At 44.5% G+C, this 20753-nt stretch overlaps 1 protein-coding gene across 8 annotated transcripts in view; it reads right to left on the minus strand.

Annotated features, from left to right (window-relative positions):
• LOC119194315 (inositol 1,4,5-trisphosphate receptor type 1) overlaps positions 1 to 20753 on the minus strand; it is a 49988-nt gene that overhangs the window by 12576 nt on the left and 16659 nt on the right. The window contains exons 20-51 of one of the 8 annotated variants that reach the window (XM_037448558.2): positions 20492 to 20743; positions 20255 to 20396; positions 19998 to 20157; positions 19717 to 19907; positions 19395 to 19527; positions 19264 to 19318; positions 19014 to 19179; positions 18649 to 18822; positions 18482 to 18556; positions 18228 to 18365; positions 18030 to 18155; positions 17718 to 17918; positions 17368 to 17619; positions 17059 to 17184; positions 16839 to 16967; positions 16007 to 16033; positions 15524 to 15644; positions 15121 to 15305; positions 14895 to 15043; positions 14680 to 14791; positions 14219 to 14254; positions 10812 to 10856; positions 9575 to 9707; positions 8252 to 8439; positions 2833 to 3016; positions 2437 to 2690; positions 1856 to 2056; positions 1662 to 1772; positions 1232 to 1327; positions 960 to 1103; positions 731 to 838; positions 411 to 603 (exon numbers count right to left, since the gene is read on the minus strand). In XM_037448558.2, the coding sequence (XP_037304455.2) occupies positions 411 to 603; positions 731 to 838; positions 960 to 1103; positions 1232 to 1327; positions 1662 to 1772; positions 1856 to 2056; positions 2437 to 2690; positions 2833 to 3016; positions 8252 to 8439; positions 9575 to 9707; positions 10812 to 10856; positions 14219 to 14254; positions 14680 to 14791; positions 14895 to 15043; positions 15121 to 15305; positions 15524 to 15644; positions 16007 to 16033; positions 16839 to 16967; positions 17059 to 17184; positions 17368 to 17619; positions 17718 to 17918; positions 18030 to 18155; positions 18228 to 18365; positions 18482 to 18556; positions 18649 to 18822; positions 19014 to 19179; positions 19264 to 19318; positions 19395 to 19527; positions 19717 to 19907; positions 19998 to 20157; positions 20255 to 20396; positions 20492 to 20743 (4607 nt within the window). Of the gene's footprint in view, positions 1 to 410; positions 604 to 730; positions 839 to 959; positions 1104 to 1231; positions 1328 to 1661; positions 1773 to 1855; positions 2057 to 2436; positions 2691 to 2832; positions 3017 to 8251; positions 8440 to 9574; positions 9708 to 10811; positions 10860 to 14218; positions 14255 to 14679; positions 14792 to 14894; positions 15044 to 15120; positions 15306 to 15523; positions 15645 to 16006; positions 16034 to 16838; positions 16968 to 17058; positions 17185 to 17367; positions 17620 to 17717; positions 17919 to 18029; positions 18156 to 18227; positions 18366 to 18481; positions 18557 to 18648; positions 18823 to 19013; positions 19180 to 19263; positions 19319 to 19394; positions 19528 to 19716; positions 19908 to 19997; positions 20158 to 20254; positions 20397 to 20491; positions 20744 to 20753 lie in introns of all 8 variants that reach the window. The other 7 variants (XM_037448557.2, XM_037448559.2, XM_037448560.2 and 4 more) reach the window with 7 other exon arrangements.

Here is a 20753-nt window from a genome sequence, read left to right on the forward strand (position 1 = left end):
GGTGCAGCATGCACTAGGCACACGCTGGACATCTCGGCAGCCTGTCGGAGGCACACGTAGCCACCCATAAACATTCCCACCCACAGTTAAGATGGAGTTTCACGATTCACCAAACCTGCTCGTCTCTTTGGGCCAAACACGCAAATCCCCAACCTCTTTTGATAGTTTACTAATTTATCAAGTAAAATGTAATTGGTTCCACCTCCTCTAATGTGAGTAGTTTTTACAGTTTAATATTTATTAATTCAAGGCAAGATAGAGAATATATTTATCATTTTTGTTTTTCAAAACTAAAAAAGCATTTTGTGGTGTTTTGTATGCAATTACTATTTTCTGCTTTAAACGTGAACCGAACATTTGTACAAAGGTTGTCGGGCCTCATTTGACAAAATATACCACTAGTACCACACCTCGGAGTTTCTTCTGCCAGTTCATCTCATTAAAGAGGTCCTCCGCTCGCAAGAAGAAGTCGTTGATCTTGCTGCCCTGCTCGTCTCGCTCTGTGGTGAAGTAGATCCGCAGCTTCGACTCGGACGTCAGGAACTCACAGATGTTGGGCACAGGGAACACAATCTCCTCCATGGTGCGGTCCTGACGCACAATCTGAACAGAGACACACACACACACACGTCACCTTGGCATCTGTAGGTCAACATTGTCGTCATAAAAAAAACTGTAGAGGATGTGAAATTGTACTTGACACTCTGGGACAGAAGTTGCATGTTATGACCTCTATCTGAGCGGTGTGTTTGGCGTAGAACTCCAAGGCCTCATCTCCCTCTCCGCCGCTCGCGCCTGGCTTCAACATCATGGACAGCTCCTTGTTGTGACGCGCCAGCTGCACAAAAGAACACACCAAAAGGAGCACGCGTCTTAAAAACGCCAAGGCGAGGTGTATCCGTGTTCCGTCACGATTTACGCATGGAGCGAGAAATGGACGCACAAGAAGAAGAGCAGACCTGGTGAGCTAAAATGTAGATGTTGTGTCCAACATTTCGGGGGGAGGCAGCATCGTGTTCTTCCTCTTCCCCGATGTCATCCTCCTCATCGGTGTCCTCAAACTCCACCTCTCCCTGTAGATAGGCTTTCTTTATCACCTCCACCTGGACAGGGACACACACACACGATTCCGTACTCTGTGATGCCGAGTAGCCAAGGCAGTAGCTCAGTGGTGTTTGTTATCGAAAAATCAAGCGATAGAAGGACAAGATGCAGAACATCATCTCCTCACCAGCTCTTTAGGCCTCATGTTGTACAGGATCCTCTCGGAGTTCTCACTGTCGTGACGACTCTCCATGATTGCAAGAAGCAGCTTGGACGCATTGTTCTGAAAGAGGGGACAAAAGAGACTAAGCAAGCTGAGGAAAGAAAAGAATACAAAAATACAAAGCACTTAAACTTTGTCAGTTTCTGCATTCAAGGAAAACGGACAGAAACCCAGATGGTCTTGGGGAAAAAAAAAACTCATTGGAAGGGCAGCGCAAAAGTTAGTGTAACTCAGAAGAATTAGGGCCCAGCTGCTGTTATAGCCTCAGCAGTAAGTTATATCCCATCCTGCAGGCTTAGGAAAGTACTACACAGTTCCGTTTGCTCATTTCTAACCACACTAAAAACTAAAGCATATCAAAAGGAATAGATTCTTCCCAATAAGCCTTTCTCACCTTGAGCTCCAACACCAGGTCCATCCGCTTTTTCCCGAGAGGGTTGATGTCATTCAGGATGAGTGCGATGATGATATCAATTCCATTGGACTCGTGTGTGGCGATGCAATTCTGAAGAACATTTAAAAAAAATACCATCATAAAAAAAAGCTGGCTAGTAGCCCTCATGGAAGCACAGGGCCGAGTCTCTGTACCTGGTTTTCGTGGCAAGGGCCTTGGCAGTACTCTGTGAGACTCTCCAGAGTTTGGTTGATGAGGGCTACGTTCTTCTCGTTGATGTACAGTCCCAGTAGGCCAAGACCCCCTGTGGTGCTGCCGCAGATACAGTCCAAGAACTGAAGAGTCTCACACACAAGGTTGTAGTTGTTCTTGTTGTTTTGACAGCGAAGGAAATTCTGGAGGAGATAAAGTGGTTGAGTTGTTGTCACTGGGCACACATTTCGGGCTGTAATTTTCCCCCAAAGCTGTGTGCAACGCCTGAAATATTATTATTTTATATTTTCTTATAATCTAAAAAAAAAAAAGAAATGTCGGATAACCACAAAAACACTTTTGAAAAACCCTGAAAGATGATCCGTGTTCCACTTTTTTAAAGAGTTGCCATTAAGAGGCCTCTAACACACAGGACAATGGTGATTATAGGATTTAGCATTTGTAATAAAACCCTAAGACCTTTTATATTTTTATATCCCGGCAGCAAAGATGCAAAAGAATGGATGTATAAGATATAAGGAAGGCACGCTATCCAATCCTCTCTGACGGATATCTGACTGACCTGTAGATCCCGGTTGTGATTCTCACAAAGCAGCTGGAGGAAGCGAAGGATGGGCTGCATGATCACAATAACAAAACTCATCTCTCCCTCGTCCTGGTTCTTGTCCCCGGTGCTGTGTTGGCCATCGACTGAGTTGAAGTGGTCATCGGGGTCAGCCTCACGCCGGTATGAGTTGAAGGCCTTCTTTGTGGCCGTCGAGGCCTCCAAGAGCTGCTCCCTCACGTCCTCCGTCATGACCACCGCTGAGTCTCTAGCTAAACAGAGACAGGCAAAAAGCAAAGGAGTTGAAAGCCACATAAACCCTCTTTCTACTCAGAATTGGCAAACAAAGTTCACCTGGGATCAACCTGACAAAAAAAAATGCATCAATTCAGACCATAGTATGTGACCTCTGACCTTTTTTGCGTACAGGGGCTTCTTTGTCCTGGCTGTCATCATCTCGCTTTCGGTTACCCAGGTCGCTGGTATTCACCGTCACCGTGGCTTTGATCTCAAGCTGGGCCAGCTTCATACGGTCGTAGAAAACCCTGAAGAACTTTTCGGATTTCTTGTCTTCAGTCAGACGGCAAAATAAGGAACGCTGGACACAAAAAACAAGAAGACAGAAATGAGTGTGTATTGGTGTGGATCCTATGGTTTGCTTGAAGCAATTTTGCTTAATCATGTCAATCATTCTTCAAACAAAAATACAAGTTCTGCTTGTTCAAACATCTCTGCGTGTAAATGCTCGTCACTATTTCATACCATTTAAAAGAAAGTTTAAATGTTATCCCTTTTAAAATGGTAAGAGCTAAAACTGATTAATCTCATATCAAAATGGTAATGTGTTTCAGCCTTAATATCATTTTCAAAATGTATTACAGAATCAAAACTTTATTTCCCCGTCCAGATTTGTATTATGACAAAATGCGTCATATAATGAAGTCTGGATCTACTACCATGGGAGGGTTTAAACGCTGCAGAAGGGGGGTTATACAAAATGGGAACATATTTGAGCCTGCGAGCGCAATGTATAAACCGTGTATCAGAGACAGGGCTGTTGTTGTGATTATGTAAGAGGCGTTATCTGCTGCAGTCTACGCAAAGGCTTTGACCAACAGAAACACCCTCGCCAAACTTACTGGATGATAAGTGACACGTGAGGGAGAAGTACTTACACAGATAAACAAACAGGGATGGTGGGGACTGGGAAATTGAACCAGCGGCAAAAAACAAACACCAAAGAGGGAACGCGGAAGAAAGAAAAAAAAGATTGAGAGCGTAAATGAGAGAGAGAAAGGGAATGTTATCAGACAGCATCTAGGACAGCGCTCAAAGTAGTTACATAATCGTCTGCCTTTCCAGGTTAATAGTAAAACTGGGCTGCTAAGGGAAAACAAATGAATGAAAGTCACCAGCTAAACATTACGAAAAATGTCCAAAACAAGCCTCCCTTCTCCTTAATCAAGGCATTTGTACTAATCATTGAAAAGCATTGAAAAAAAAAAAGAGCATTTTTCATTCCAAATTTAGAATACTTAAAGCCAATTAAGTTGCTAAAACAAGAAAGCGTATGCAGCTAATCAACAGAAATCAGAGCAGAGCTAACAAAGTTGTGAATTTGTTCTACTACACTGTGTTGCTTTCAGGAGAAACAATGACATCATTCTCTGCTTGTGCGCCAAAGCAGATTCCTGAGCGTCACTGTGGCCCAAACACGGCCCTCCACCACGGAGCGGCCCTCTGGCACGTACACACTCTGCCAAGACTGAAGAAAGGAGGAGACGTGGAGGAAGGAGGGGATCGGTGGGGTGGGGTGGGGGGGCTGAGGCGGGGATTAGCTGAACCGCTAGCAACACAGCTCACAGCGTGCCTGAGGAGGGAGGCGATGGTCATTCCTGTCTGTCTCTGCTCACAATACAGGCAGGCCTGCAGGGAAAGGGGGATGAGGGGGGGGGGCGCAGGGGGCATGAGGGCCACGGCCAGGTTAACGCAGACAGATTGGACCAGAGCAAAACACGGAGAAGCCCACGCCCCGCTCTTTATAATTACATAACTCGCACAGACAAACAAACACACACCAGCTGAATCAGAATGCGAATGCTACCTCTCACACACACACACACACACACACACACACACACACACACACACACACACACACACACACACACACACACACACACACACACACACATTTTCAGACGACACAACTGCTTATCACACGTACAGCATCAGATCTCCCGATAATTGTGTGGCTTCCAACTTCTTTTTCATGTAATCATATTTGGTTTCTGCTGCCTATGCTTTCCATAATGCAGCAGAGCTCATCACTGGGATCCCCCCCGGTTACAGCAGGCAGGCTCACAGCGCAGGGCTGGCAGGACTAACACCCCGTTTCATCTCGGCGATCAGGGTTGGCTGAGCTCTGAGGGTTCACTGCGGTAAAGTGGAGTTTGTGTGACTGATGGAGGCTGAGAGGTGAACGTATTGTGCATGTTGCACTTATTCATTATTGTGTCCAATGCTGTCCAACAAAGACAGAAGCACAGAAGGACTGCGCTGAACTCACTGAACTAGTGAACTGAAATAAAGATGTGTTCATAAAGCTGGAAAATCTTAGAAGAAAAAAAAAAAAAAAACAGAACACTTTCATTTCATAGATTTTTTTTAAAGAATTGCATATGTGGCTGAAAAATGAATAGCTAAACCTTCATGTCTCAACCAATCGCTGCTTGTGTGTTTCAATGCTGGTCATTGCACACCCAATGACTGCGCAGCATCATCAAGACACTACCTGGCTTCTGATATCCCTGGAAAAGCAAGGACAAGATGGGCGTGGGGAGGGATGACGTTACGGAGGAAGTAACACACGCTGGTCAACAAGAAAATGGAATAAAACTAACTGTGGCTGGAGGAGAGAGGGGAGCATCTCAGCGGCCCCCCACAGTGTTGGGTAAACAGTGTCTGTCTGTATCCATGGCGACAAACCCTGAGTGGAATGAGACGAAGAGGAGAGGGAAGGTGGGGGCGGATAACACTGAAAAACAAGGTCATCACGCTTTCCCTTCTCTCCTTCCGTTCCGCCACTTGGCATCAACAAAGGGATGTTATGCAACAGCTATTTATACTCGCGCTCCCTTTCCCTCTTACCCTCCCCGCTCATGTCAGGCTGCACCACATGCAAACCAAACGCCGCTCTGTTCTCCTCCAAGTCCTTTCCCTCCTTTCCTTTGTCGCCTCCTCGCTTTCCTCAAAATAGTCACCTTTCTCTTTAGTTATCCCTCCTGAAACAGTGGACGTCTTTGTTGCTTCTGCAACAGCGGTTAAATGCACCTGCAATGCGAGACCTTTGGAGGGAAACCAAACAGATTTCCCTGCGGTTCAACAACAGATGGCTCCCGAGTGAAATGCCACAAGTTGCTATGTCACAACACAATTTACAGCTGTTAGGAGATCTGTTATTGCTCTCGCAGAGGAACTGGCATGCTGGCCAGAAATAAAAGCGGATCGGTGTAGAGCCAGCAGCATCAAAAGCACTGACTGTAAAATATCATTTATACAATAGCTTTGCATGAGAGCAAAACAAGAGGGAGTGTGTGTAAATGAGTGACTGTGCATGTTATCTTGAGTTTTTCTGTGTGGTTTGTTTATTATGTATTACATTCATAAGTAAATAGTTAACTGTTTTCAGAGAATGTGATATCCAATCGATGCGCAGTTCAGCATGTCAGATGAACACAATGACAAAAAACACTAAAAATTAACTTAAATATTAGGGCCGGGACTTTAGCGCGTTAATTACGATTAATTAATTACAATGTGAATTAAGATTAATTAATTACACAAAAAATAACACATTAAACATTTTTTACACATTTTTACACTTATTTTTTGCACCGCGGGACGTTTCTCACTGGATGAGTTTCGGGGGACCGATTATACTGGAGCACCAACTTGCGTTCATGACTTCAGACAACAACAAACCACAGTGAACATGAACGAAGAAGCTGACGAGACCGTGTCGGGTGGCCCCGTGAATGGGAAATCTTATTATAATAAACACACGGATGGAAGCGTCGATAAGAGCATGGTTGTGTGCAAGCTGTGCAACAAGGAATTCACATCGAGCCTCAAGTATCACCTCAACGCAAAACAATTAGCAGCTAGCGTGGACGTTAGCCCGACTCGAGTACAAGGACCCACACCCAACCCACACTGCACCAGATGACTGGTTTAAGGACCAGGGTAACTAAGTCCACGTCTGAAAAAATAACCAATGTTCTGAATGTACTTGAAAGTATTGGTCTATTTAAAAAAAACCTAGTTTACAGAAGGTCTACTTACCTATAGGCTACCTGAATTTCTGAAAATACTATATTTCTAAATATGCTATTGCTACACTGGAATTGGTTGAATAAAAATCCACGTGAAAAAAATGACTTCTCACTGTTCTCAGGTCAAATATTTGTATGTATAATATATGCGATTAATTTCGATTAATTACAAAGCCTCTAATTAATTAGATTAATATTTTTAATCGAGTCTCGGCCCTAATAAATATTATTCCTTTAGAGCTTTCTGAACGAAAGCACAGAGCAAAAGGTAACAGAAAAGGTTTCCTCAATTAATGCACCTTTTGTGTTCATTTTACACTATATTTTTCAGGATTCTTTTTTCTTTATTTAAATTTTTTAGGTAATTGTCTGGTAGCCCAAAAAAAAAAAAACTAATCTTTGTGCTATGTGGCACATTCCAAGCACTTTGCACAGATTACGCTCCCCAGAAGGAAACATCCCTTTTAACAACCAATTTGAAGATTGCACGGGTGAGAGCAGCTCCAGTTTCTCCTCAATCTGTTCCCCGTCCCTCCTCCGCATCTCCCCACTGTCCCAGTTCCGGAGGCCCAGCACGACCCAGCCCGGGCCGGCAAAAGAGCGCAAAAAAAGGAGCGGGAAAGAATGGTATGCTCTTTGGGCCGAGACATTCCTCATTGTTCATTCACACAGGGCTTATGTAACGCAGACGGGTCACGTGACGTAGCTCTGTGGCAGCCGTGGGAAGCCAGAGCATTATCTTCGCCACAGTGGCTTCCTTGCTCTAATCTGATTATGCAAGCACCGTGCTTACGCAAGGAAACACAGACGGGGAGACAGATGGGAAGACAAGGGGATCAACAGACAGACGGAGAGACGCAGATAACATGCAGCGCTCCAGACAGACGAGGGTATCAACAGACAGAGCTACTGACAGAGGGAAAAGAGCGAGATCAACAGACGGAAATGGAAAAGAGACCAATTTAGATAATGGCGTTAACACTGTCTCAAGTTAAAGCAAATAGAAAAATAACTATTTTAAATTGCATAATGAACACATCGGTCCAGAGGGAGTTCACGGCATTTTGTAATGTATTATTATAAGCAAACTGCAGACTTTGTAGGCAGCTGGCGAGGCCTTTTAGCCAAATGATGGTTTGCTAGATTTGGGGGTATGGAGAGGCGCTCTTGTAATGTATACGTGCAGCTGTGGCAGCCCAGTGATCAACATACTGTAGATCTTGTAATGAAAACCATCCATGCCATACTGAATTCATTTTGGGATCAGCTATAGATGGACTGCACGATAAGTGGAGCCTTTACAGAGATACTGGTCCATGCTCTTAAGACACTGAAGATCCGTTACAGTAAATTAAATAGGTAAGTGTATCTTGTGTGTTATTTTACGATAATATAGAATCAGGCATCTGGTACCTCAGCTTTTCAAAAGTAGACAGTAAGGCAAGTGTGTCCCTTCAGTTCCCACATGTGTATGGTAAGAAATTCAGAGGTTAACTGACCTGAATGACGGTGTTCCCACCTTCTAGCAATGCAATTGCCAGGAGGATGCTTTCTTGGAAAACTCGGTCACTAGTGGTGTTCATGATGAGGTCAATGACCAGGTCAGAGGCTCCCTCTTTGTCCAAGTGACACTGTACCTCTGCCAGGCTCATTTCGGCACGACTCAGGCCCCCAGAAGCCCCCAATGCTGCAAAAACAGAGACAGTTTGACAGGCCAGTTGAGAATCAGATGCATAAGGTAAACAGTTTATAATATTAAAAGTTTCAATCAATGTCCACATCATCAATTAGATCGCATCAAATCTAGTTCCAAGAGCTAAATCCTTCATTAAAATCAGAGCTAAAATGATTGTGTTTTGAGCTTAGCAATAGTTCCAGGTTAATCTATGGGGCAGATTAATTTGCACATGCAAAATCAGTTACATAAAAGTGGATTTCTAAAGCTTTGGTGTGACTCTTCAATGTTCACATGGCCTCCTCATCTTCAGACTACATATGGAACTCAGCCTGACCCTGACTTCAAAGATTCAAGATGAAAGTAGCAGGTTGTCACCTAGCAACAGTGAAAAGCGGATCATTCAAGTAAAAAAAAAAAAAATCAACATCTGCATAGGTAATCACAACTACAGATTAGGCGTTAGATGCATATAAAATGGCAGTCACACCAATTTTGCAATGAATGTGAAAATACTGCCTTTCATGGCACAGCAGAAGACAAGACCTTGTGGTTATAAGGTTGGTGTTGGCACTGAACTTATATGAAAAACCCCTCACAGCTCATATCACTGGCACCAACATGTCCTCCAAAATCTACATGAAAATGTTGCATCATACATATCAGAACCAAAAGCTCAAACACTGCACAGAGATTCAGCATTTTGACTGCAGATATAGTTACACAATGAAAACGATATCAGGCAGGGATAAGAGCTCATGGTGCAGCTGTGGAGGTGATAACTGGCTCAGGGCCAGTCTAAAATAACAATTATTGAGAAGCCTTGTTTTACTATGGCTTCAGGGGATGAGCACATGTTGGCAAACCACAAGGAAAGGTGCATCTAGTTGTTGCCCCCTGATAGTAGTTGTAGTCATTACTGGCACAAATGCCTACATCCATTTGTTAGAGGCTTTTGTCAGCTGTAGTCTCAATGGGGAATACCTCACGTAAACATAAGGCTAGTTTGGAGATGTCAAAATCAGTGTTTTTGAGGCCTTGCGTGTGTGTGTGGTACACAACTAAACTTCACTCATTACTTTCTGCTGTTAAGAATTAAAAAACATCTCCTTCCTTCGGTATCAAAAGCGAGCAACAGCTGTCCCACCTGATGGATTTTTGCTGGGTCCTCCTGGACTGAGGGGGCCATTGTTAAATGACGTCAGGCTGTCCCTCCTCCCACCACTTCGATGAAAGTTGCCATAGTAACGATTCACCAGAATCTGTCTGAGCGCCTCGCCCTGTGAGAGGGAAAGAAATGGAAGGATGTAATGACGTGTAGCCAGCAACGGGGGGAGAGACAAGTTGTAACTATAACTGGGATAAAATGGCATCATCAGGTAAACGGTCAGCATTGTAGATGCACACAAAGACACCAAAACCAACCTGATTGCCTCAGCAAATGATACAGACCACGCTCAGAAAGAAACATTTCAATTAAAATATTGAAGTCACAAACATCTATGCCAAAAGTTTATGATTCACCACCCACACGCATACGTTTAACAGCAGCAGCAGCCCTGTGTAGTGACAATGTGAGTTCCTGGAGTTCACTTAGACAGACCTGGGGCCAGCCCTCCCCCACTCTGACTCATCCACTGTTGAGTCGTCAGCAGCACAACTTTGTTGTTGTTATGGCAACCGCAGCCCATAGCTACCTGCCAGACCTCTTGTGGATTAACGTGAAGGAAATGAGGGGGAAAGGGTATTTTTTTGTTTTTGTGCGTGATCATTTTTTAAGTAATGATCAATTGTGGGTGTTCCATGCAGCATTGTGTAAGCTGTGCTACTCTGGGAGGTTAAGATTATGTTATGTAGTAGGTGTGAAGACCCATTATCATCATTTTATTGTCAGGTTAGTCAGCTGTATGTATGGTGTGTACTGGATGGTTGGATCAGCTGTAGTCAAAAGATGCGTCGTCTCAATGGGGAATACTTCCCTTTCACTGAAGTCACGGGCCAAATCCTGATGGTGTCCAGTCACCTAAAATGGTTGGTAAAGACCTGGGCCACCAAACTCTTATTCATCTTGTTTTTGTGAGCTTGGAAATGCCCGACCCTTTGTAGAGTCACTGCATTGAAATGCACGCATTAGATAAAGGACGTACAGGGAGATGTGGTTATCAACATGATTTCTTTTTCTTCCTTCAGTTAAATCGTAGTTAGTTAGGTGACATTTAAGCTGGGAAGGGGAGTGGTTAGAAACACAAAAAGCAGGCAGGAAAAACAAAAAACATTTTACATTCAAGGTGAAATGACTACTCTATGTCCAAAACTGGATGTGTCACTGAATCTCCGAAGTATTGCTGTAGAAGTTAAGCTGCCATGCTGCTGCAGGTACCTACCCTCTTCTGGTCCTCCAACAACTTCTCAGGCTGGTTCTGATCCAGCTGCTGGGTGCAGTGAGGTGTGTGAGCACAGTGGTCCAACAGATACAAACACAGGGTTAGTACTCATGCAGGTACTGGTCAGGTGAATAACCACATTGGGAACGGCTCGCAGTGGCAACGCAAAGGTCTGCCTCGTGTGTATTGCCATGCACTTACTGCTATTAGAAGCCATGCACTTACTGCTATTAGAAACCAGAGAAGCATTATGGTTGTGGCTGTTTTAGATGAGACATGAGATGCACACGGTGGCAACAAGATAAAAATCAGTCAATCAGCTCAACCCCAGCTAACATTGGGCGAGAGAGGGGGGGGGGGGGGGGGTGGGGGGTGTACCAATGCCCAGCAATCACACACATACCCCCAGAGTATTCACCAAGGGCATAATGAAACTGGTAAAAGGCAACTCTGTGCATTAATCTGATGTAAGACCCACTTGGAGGGATGGGTGCGAGGGGCGATTGAAATGTTTATGTAACTCTAACCCAAAAGGAACCAGGTCACTAAACCAGTGACGCAGAGCTGCTTACAGTGGCCATCTGTCACCAAAAACACAAGAGGGCAAGTGGCAGGGCAAGTAAGAGAAAGAGAGGGTGAGAGAAAGAACTACAAACACGGCCATAAGCTGCCCCTCTGCAAATTGTTTTGAGGAACTGTTGCCCAGGAACTGCGTTCAATTCCATTACCAATCACAATGTGCATGCTTAAATCATTTACTCTGTAAACAGATAATAGATATGTCCGAACATGGCAGCGCATACTACAAACAGTTTCCTCAAAAAGCTGCAGCACACCCTCGGCTTTACTTGTTGGTTATAGTGGATCTGAAAAAGGACATTTGTGAAGGGATCCAACAGGCCCCCAAAAGGAAAGGATATCTTCAAATTCATAGTAAGAATGTAAAAGTGATCTACACAATGTGACATAGACTGTTAAACACTTATTTCATTATTCATTTCAGCACATATCAAAGCCACACGGGTAAGTTGACCTGTTCATTTTCTCATCAATTCCAATACTTTTGTTGGGGAGCAAACCTCTCAAACCTGCTTCGTACACGTCTCCAAGTACGCACCAGAGACCCAACTTTTGTTGCGTTGTCGGTTTCGTGTCGGGACTAAAGGACAGCGTGAGACAACGTGGTAGGGCAGAGTTCACTAGCAGGTCAGGGAGCCAAACACCGGAGGAGCAACGTCTTCCAATAGTCAGCCTCTGTGTCACAACTTCCAACCACAAAAGAAATGTGCTGATCAGAGTACGTGTGCAGCTTATCTCCCCCGGTCAGACCACAGACACCACAGGGTAACCCCTCACAGCCACCACATCCGCCCTAACTATAGAGCATTCCACCCAACTGGAAACTCCCCGGGGCAAACCCCTCACACACACACACACACTTAATTTTTGTTTAGGTCTTTATTCGGAAAGTGTCAAATGTTTTTGTGTCTTGTAGTGAGTGAGAATATGCCACATGGCTGGTTGTGGCTCGTAGACGGTAAAGCAGCGTAAAATAAAACATTGCTTCATCATTTTAATTGCAACAGACCTATAGACACCAGCACTGTAAACTGTCGTTTTCGTCCTGACCAGATCGGGTAAATCATTGATGGGAATCAACTAGTTTTGTCGTACGGGGGGGGTTGTAAAATCGAGTCGGCTTAAAAATCGAAAATATTCTTCTTCTTAATTAATCCAACGGCAAGCTCGCCAAGGTTCGGGCTTAGGGAGGTGAAACATGATTTACTACAACAGCGAGGGCTTGCATAACTGCTTCGACCACACACACACTTAAGGCCAGGTGAAGAGGGGCTCCAGCACTGTGAACTCTCCCCTCATATAACCCAAACAGCAACAAAATCAGCAGATAATCACCTCCCCTGACACTTAGCAATGGTGCAGTATGCACACATTGGGCAGGTCGAAAATGGCACTACTCTCAAGGCACTGTGTGTTGATAATAACTCACTCTGCAAAATACTAGTTCATTAACATTCCTTATGGGACCCCCAACAACGTCACTATAAATGATATACTATGCTGCTTTACTCAAAAGGCTGACAAGAACCAACTACGCACTTTCATACACTTGCTCAAACCCTCACAGCAAACCCCATTAAGTTTATAGTGTGGGTGTGTGTTTGCATGCTTGTGAGAAAAGGTGTGAATGGAAGTGGGGAGTACACATTTGGAATAGTAAACAAATTGTGTCCCAATGATGTACCGAGGGCTAGAAGGGTAACACAAGAGAAGTATGGAGATTGGCACATGGGGCTGTGGAGAAGAGCAGGACTCTGCTGGTCACGTGTAGACAGACAGAAATGTTTAACAGGTGTGTGTGTGTGTGTGTGTGTGTGTGTGTAGGTATCATCTCTCGCGCCCAATTCCCCTCGGCCCCAATAATTGCAACTTTCATTCTCAGAACACACACACACACACACGTGTGGGTAAACAGCTTCTCCACACTTTCATTGGCAATTACTGCTGAAGGTCACCCATCAGCCGAGGGGCTGGGTTCCAGGAAAAAAAAAAAAAGCCTGGTTCTTATGTAACCTCAGCCCAGATTTGGCAGGGGACCAGGAATCGTGCAGCTCTCAGGGAAGGAAAACTAGGACACAGCCTCAGTGACTGCCACAGCTCCTTACAGCCATGCACAGTCACAGTGCCTCCCATTGGCACCTGAGGGACATGCAGGGGAAACACCCTTCGAAAAGCTGAGCATTATCTCGAAAAAATGCAAAACTATGATGACCTCTCCTCTTTGTAAAAAAGACACACACACACACTAGAAATTATTGAAAACATGAAACGTCCCACAATAATTTTATTTATGTTCATAATTTTTTTTTTATGTCTTCCATTTCTTATTATGTGCATGTATTTATTTTTATAATTGTCGGCTTACATGCACTGTGTTTAAGTGCAAAATAAATAAACTCAAATTGATGTATAAATATACAGTAAATGTGTCCCAGGTTGACTTTTGCTTGATGCGGCGCGTACAGTGGCAGAAAGAAGGGTATGCAAATGTAGCGCTGGCGGTTTTCCCGGACAGCACGTGACTCACCTTGGAACCTGGAATAACAACTCTGTTGAGCAACGTGCAGTCAGCCACAGCACACATCGCCCTCTTTCTCCCCAGCCCCCCCCCCTCCACCCCCTCTTTCTCACCACTTTCAGTTGATCTACACACCCGTGTATTGCAGGAATCAACTGCCCACTATTTGCCACCAGCTGTGCATAGAGCATCCCCCACCTACAACACACAGCCACAGCAGCTGCTACAGGACTGATGAAGAACAACTAGTGGTACACATAAAGCAGCTGAGGGGAAACAAGAGCACAAGTAGAAGAAAAAGAGAGACAACCTTAGGCATATCCATCTCATCATCAAAGGCCCTGAGCTGAAAGAGAACAGAGGGTTTGCAGGGTTATATAACAATACAGGCAGGAGGAGGCTAAAGCAGAGGTTAGGACTAGCAAGTCATTTGTCACAATTGTGAATATTTACCACAGTGAGCAGAATTAGTGAGGTGTCATACAGTGATGGGTGCAGTGAGTAAGTAACCATTCCTGTCCTACTGACTACAGGTAGAACAAGGAAGAACAAGCCAATTCCCTTCAAAATAAGGGTATTCACTGGGGACGCAATAAAAATTACATACATCCAAGCTCCAGCATCACAATCCTGCCCCCCAAAAAATTAAACCGGATCTACATTTCCTACAACTGTGTTTATGCATTTTATTTGGCACAATATATAGTAAATCTACAGTTATACCGTGCACATGAGGTACACCACCCTAAGCATGTGCACGCTTGCCCTTACCTTCTCTCCATAACCACGGTCTTTTGTCATCATCTCTCGCAGCGTTTGCAGAACTTTGATGCACAGTCGCTCCTCATTTTCCTCCAGCAGCTGCTTGGTATGTTTAATGAGCCTGCAGGAGGACATGGCTGCATGAGTCGACTTCATAATAGAAACACTCACTCCTATGCCATCAATAGACGCATTTTTCTGAAGAGGCTATCAACAGTACTTACTTGCAGATGAAACCTCCGCTCTCACATTTCTTACGCGAGTCTGTGTTTTCGGGGAAGAGCAGCTCGGGCCGATGCAGCACGTCCACCAGAACCGATAACTCAGCCTGGACCAACGGACGCAGACGATCTTCAAGAGCGGACACGATATCCTGCAGCGCAGAAAAAGACATGCTCTGATAACTTGAACAATTTGACACATACGGGTAAAACATCACAAATAATGCACCTGCAATCTCTCAATGATGTTCCTGTAGTCCCGTGAAGCCGTCACCACAGAGTCCCTGCGGGCAGCATTGCGAGCAGAGAGTCTCCAACTCATGGCTGTCTTCTGGACAATGTTGTTAGATTTTACAAACAGGTTGTTCACCTGGTTGTCCAGGTCCACAGGGATGGCTATCGCTCTGCCTTTGGCTGGCGGGTACACACAGAGGTTCACACAATTAGTGTGTCACGATAAATCCGCTCCTGTAAGTTTGAGATCTAAACTATCTCCTTACTTAGTAAATGTGTGAAATACACATGATCCAATAAAGCTCAACCAAATGTAGATGATGGACTGATCTACACTTTTAAAGCAAGGGCTCGTGAGAGAGAGACGTCAACAGAAGCGAGGAGGATTTTGATCTTACCAACATCAGAGAGGACCTTGATGCAGTTCTCAACAGAACCCTTCTGCACTGGGACCAACCAGTTACAATGGTAGACCCTGAACACTGCCTGCAACAGCTGCACAAACACTGGCTGCCTGGTCTGAGAAGAAGAAGAAGAAGCAAGAAAAGCATGTAAATGAGCATACGCATCTATCTGGACTATTGGCTCTAGAAAGAAATAGGTCCCTCGACAACATGCAAGCTGTGCATCGGCCACCCAAATTGCAGAACCAATAATCTGGGCCAGTGGCTTTGTATTTTAATATAAACGAACCCACACCTCCCCACACGGTGATATAGATAGAACCGCATGCTGACTCTGTGGAGGGTTGTTACTTTTACAGGACACCCTGAGAAAACTCAAAATATTCACACATAAAAAAATGAGGGCATTTTCCTTCACACCGCAGAATAATCTGAAACACCCAACTCTGTGTTTTATTTGCTGAATTGGACAAATACCTGAAATATTTGTCCCAATAGACAGGCCTGCAGCAGAGGATACAAGCAGTGAAGACATAAAACAGTTTGTATGCATCACAAACTTACTTCCAAATACAAAAACTTACTTCCAAATCAGTACACTTTTTGAAACTGACAGTTCGCTTGTTTGAAAAAAGGGACACTTTGTATGCATGTTCAAAGGAAATGATTAATGAGCACAACAGGATGCCAACAACCACAACCACGACTAACTGCTCTTAACTTTGTAACGTCTGATTCGACTCTCCAGGATCACGACCAGCATTACTCTGATTAACACAAACGAATGAAACGAGACCATTCATTCCCCTTCAAATCGCAATTATGTTTATTAAATAAAAGAAGAATTCTGAGAAACTCAGCGGAAGCATTGATTTGACCACTTAAGGAAGCACTTACCGTGAAAACATTGCAGTGCCTATAATCTTAAAATTAGACTTTTGAATAAGGGACTTCTCTGGAGTCATCCGGTTAGAAGCTGCATTAGGTACCCCATATAAAGGATATATTATATATTCTTTGTGATGGACACCTACAGCATGAGACACAGTGTTTACAGTGAAGTTAACGTCCAGCAACGTGTACATATTAAAGGGGAAATCGATTATCTATTGTGAGTGATGGCCGGGATGTGGTTTTATCGGAATAATTACCTTTTATAAGGGGAAAGGACATGTCAGATGTACTGTATGACTCAGAGATCATGACTGGTCTTGGGGGAAATTGTATAGCAACAGTTTGACATTATCAACCTGTGATCAAATTGAACCTTTCAGCTATTGTGTGCGCTGTGTTCTTGGTGGTTGCATACCTGCAGGCTGGTGCTCTGGTCAGAGAACGGCGAGCTGAAGAAAGTCGTTACGATGCTCATGACGGTCTCCGTCACGTAGCGCTCCAGAATGATGTCTGCATGCTTACGGTCACTTGTATTGTTGCACACCTGCAAACATAAAAATAAGTACACAATAGATTTCATCAAGTTTATTCAACGATCGTCATTTCCTAAGTACGGTAAAAATGCTGTTGCTTACTCTACAAATGTCCACCAGGAAGTTCTCAAAGAGTTTCCACATGTGGTTAGAGGTGTAGATCTCCTTCATTTCCACCTCGGTGTCCACATAGCAGTGGTTCAGGAAGTTAATGTAGGCGATCTTTACCTGAGAGAATTGGGCAAGGGTTAATGCAATTTTCTTTTGGTTGCAGAATAGGTGAAATATACAGTAGATGCACTGGGACTTTCTTTGTATGCCCCTGTAATGTGCCATTGTAACTGGCTTGTTGTATGCTCATACAGCTGTTGGCAAAGTCTCAGTCAGGACTCAGTCGAAGGCCAATCTCACCTCGGGGATGCAGTCCTCATGGGTCACCACCCGCACTATGTCATCCAGTGGTAACAGGCTGTTACACTTGATCTCTGTGTAGACGTTCTTTCCCTCGGTGCAAACCGCCAACAGCTCCACCAAGTGTATGTGGTACATCAGAGGGCTGTTTTCATCCATGCGGTCCCGCTCTGAGCGCATCATCTGGACCAGAGTCTGGAAGGACGCCCGGTCATTATAGAAGACCAGAACATCTTCTCCAGCATTTACCAGCTGCAGGAAGAAAACAATATGGAAGGTGACATCAGTGTATCAGGAGACATAGCAGCAGCATGGTAAAAACATTCAAAAAAAAAAAAAAAGAGGATGACCTCTGCCATGACGATGTCCTGACACTTTTTGATGAATTTATTCTCTGCTTTGACAATAGTCTGGAGGAACTTGAGGTACTGGACATTGCGGCCGTGTGTTTCAATGCAGTGGACAAAATGCTGAACCACACGCTCATTGATCTCACTGCACAGCTGGAAGTTGTTCATGAAGATATGCTGCATGGTGATGGCTTCTAAAATCTAAAACAGAAGAAGAGAACCAAAAGAGAGCGGAGCATTAGAACACAATAACGTGGCTTGAATAGCAACGTGTGCAAATCGAGTGGTGCCTCGTCCGTTAGGGCCGCTCACCCCCGGGTTGAGGAAAAGATTGATGTGCTTGTGCAGCAGGGCTTGGTTCTGCTGGTTTCCAGCACAGAAATTCTGTAGAAACTGGTGGGCTAGCTTCATGATATCCTGCATACGCAAATCTTCACCCTGGGAGGGGGAAATGGTTGATTTAGTGTGTTTGCACAAGATGAACACCACAGAAAAGGGATGATTAAATACCTTCTCGTAGGGGATCTGTAGGAGCTCAAGGACGACAGCATGCGCCCCCATGTTCCTGAGCAGCCTCTGCTGCTGTGTCTTGCTCTTCCTACCTGACAAACCTTCTTGGACACACAGCCTGCTGAGCCGCAGCAGGATCTGATGAAGGCAGGAAAGAAAATGGCAGCGGGTGAGCTGTGTGGAAAAAGCCACGACATTTGGCAACAACAGGCAGATAAGGGCTTGTCACCCATACCCATAGGTGAGGTAGTTACCTCCTTCACCACCCTGTAGTTGTAACTGCTGGTGCTTTCTGCTTTCTTTGGTTTGTCTGTGCCCCCTGAATCACCCTACAAGGTACGCCAGAGACAATGCATCAGAGAAAATGGTCTCACTCCAGTCAAGTTCGTGTTAGAGGCAGCGTCTGTAAAATATACTGCACCTTTTTATGGTCGGGCTCAGTAGAGAGCCCCTCTCCCCGATCCATGCCCTCGTCTGGTCCCTGCCTCTTGTACACCCATAGCTCAGACTTCTCTACAATAGAGCGCAGCTGGTCCAGGTCAGACTTGATCTGCTTGTAATTTTCCACATCTTGGCTGGTGACCAGCAGCTGGACCTGTAAACACGTGCATGTCAAAACATAAAGAACAGAGCAGAGGAAGGGCTAGACGATGCCGATCCCACATGCACTTTTGTTTCGCGTGCATTCGTTCGGAGGCAAAGAGAATAAAATGTAAGACACATTTTGGTTAACATAGTATGGTTTTAGTTTCCTCCATTGTTTCGCTGTAGCTGGAAGCTGCATACCTGCTTAAAAGCTTGCAAGACCTCCTGCCTTTGGCTGAAATGCTTGAAGAGCAGGTGGAGGGCTCTGGACACCAGAGGAGGATAGTCATGCATGGTCAAGTGGAGAAGGACCCTCAAGAAGGTACGGCCACCATGATCGTCCAGGTCCAGTGGGGTGTTCTCTTCACTACACATAAACAGAGCACGAAGATGAACGCAGCCGCTTTCTTGTATTTTGTGACATTTTTTCCTTTATGGAGACTGGGATTACCTTCCACCAAATATCCCCTCTGCTTGCTCTTCTATGTTCTCAAAATCCAAAGCCCCTGAAATGAAAACAAGAAGATATCTGTAATCAACAGAGTCTATTTCATTGTGACACACCGCCTTTGTTTCCCTGACCTGGCATGTTGTTGGGTCCTTCCACTGCCCCAGTTAGAGAGAATTCACTCTGAGAGTTACTCTCATCAAACTCCCGCTTAAATATTGACAGCAGACAGGAGATCCTGTAGTCCAAGCGGACATTCAAGATGAACTGCAGGACAGGACAAAAAGTTGCAGGCAAAGTTTTCGGAGAAGAGTTCATTGCATTTCAGCAGTAACAAAACCAGAGAAAAAATGAACTTAGGAAGCTAGATACAAAATTACTCAAATCAAATAAATCCATTAAAACATATTTGGTGATTATTATAACAGTTGACACCTAATCCCATAATTGTCACACCTGCAGGATTTCAATGATCTTTAACTTGGTATCCATAACCAATATGTCCTGTTTCTCAGGTTCAGTCTGGGTCTTGACCGTGACGCCGTTGGTGCTGGTGCTTGAATTGGTGGGTAAGAAGCCCCCTCCTCTTAGGACCACTTGGGACATCAGCTCTCCAACACCATGAATGGACCTCATCACATTGCTGCCTGGAAACAAGCACACATTCATAAATACAGACATCAACCTCATGTCAATCAGATATTTGGTCCAACATTAACCAAACATGGTGTTCATACCTTTACTTTCTTCTTCTTCACTTTTGTCCATTTTGGTGAAAGGGAAAATTGTGTTCACATGGACACAGTCTAAAATAGCGAGCAGGATCTTGGTTAGTCTCAGCAGGTCACTGAAGTTGTAGAAGCCAAAATAAATCAGGTTTCTTGCCAGATTCACCACCTAAACATCAAAGATGGATCAGTCAAATAGATTTGCGGGTTTAACCATCAAAATGTGACATGACTGGGATGCTATATCGAGAATGTGCCAAACTGACCTCAAAGGTGAGCTTGTTCTTCTCTTTATCTGCAAAAGGGAAACTCTGGCACACCACGTCTCTCAGATAGTTCTCAACAAACTCCATAGTCTGACAAAATCGCTCCTTAATTTCATCTTTTGATGTTCCATCATTGTCGTAGCTGCAATAACGTTTAAAAAAAAAAAAAAGAAGTTGATTATACTAAAAGATTTTTTTTTTAAATGAACAATCCATGACATTTCTTTTTTTACTCACTCATCAATGGCAATCTCTGAGGGGATCTCAGACCAGAGTCGAGCGTATTTGACGGGCGTCACCTGCTCCTGAGGATCACGATCTACGTGCATGTGCAGCATCATGCGGCAGAAGGAGGCACGCAGATCATAGGGCAGGTCTTCATCTGACATGCAGCGCAAGATCAGGTCCACATCCAGCTGGCCAGAGATCTTGTTGATAGCCAGGTACTGGCGGTCCAAACACATCCTGGCAAACAGGTTCAGCTGGTACCTAATGAAGC

The sequence above is a fragment of the Pungitius pungitius genome, chromosome 8, assembly GCF_949316345.1.
Source record: "Pungitius pungitius chromosome 8, fPunPun2.1, whole genome shotgun sequence".
In the NCBI taxonomy this organism is placed as follows: Eukaryota; Metazoa; Chordata; class Actinopteri; order Perciformes; family Gasterosteidae; genus Pungitius; species Pungitius pungitius.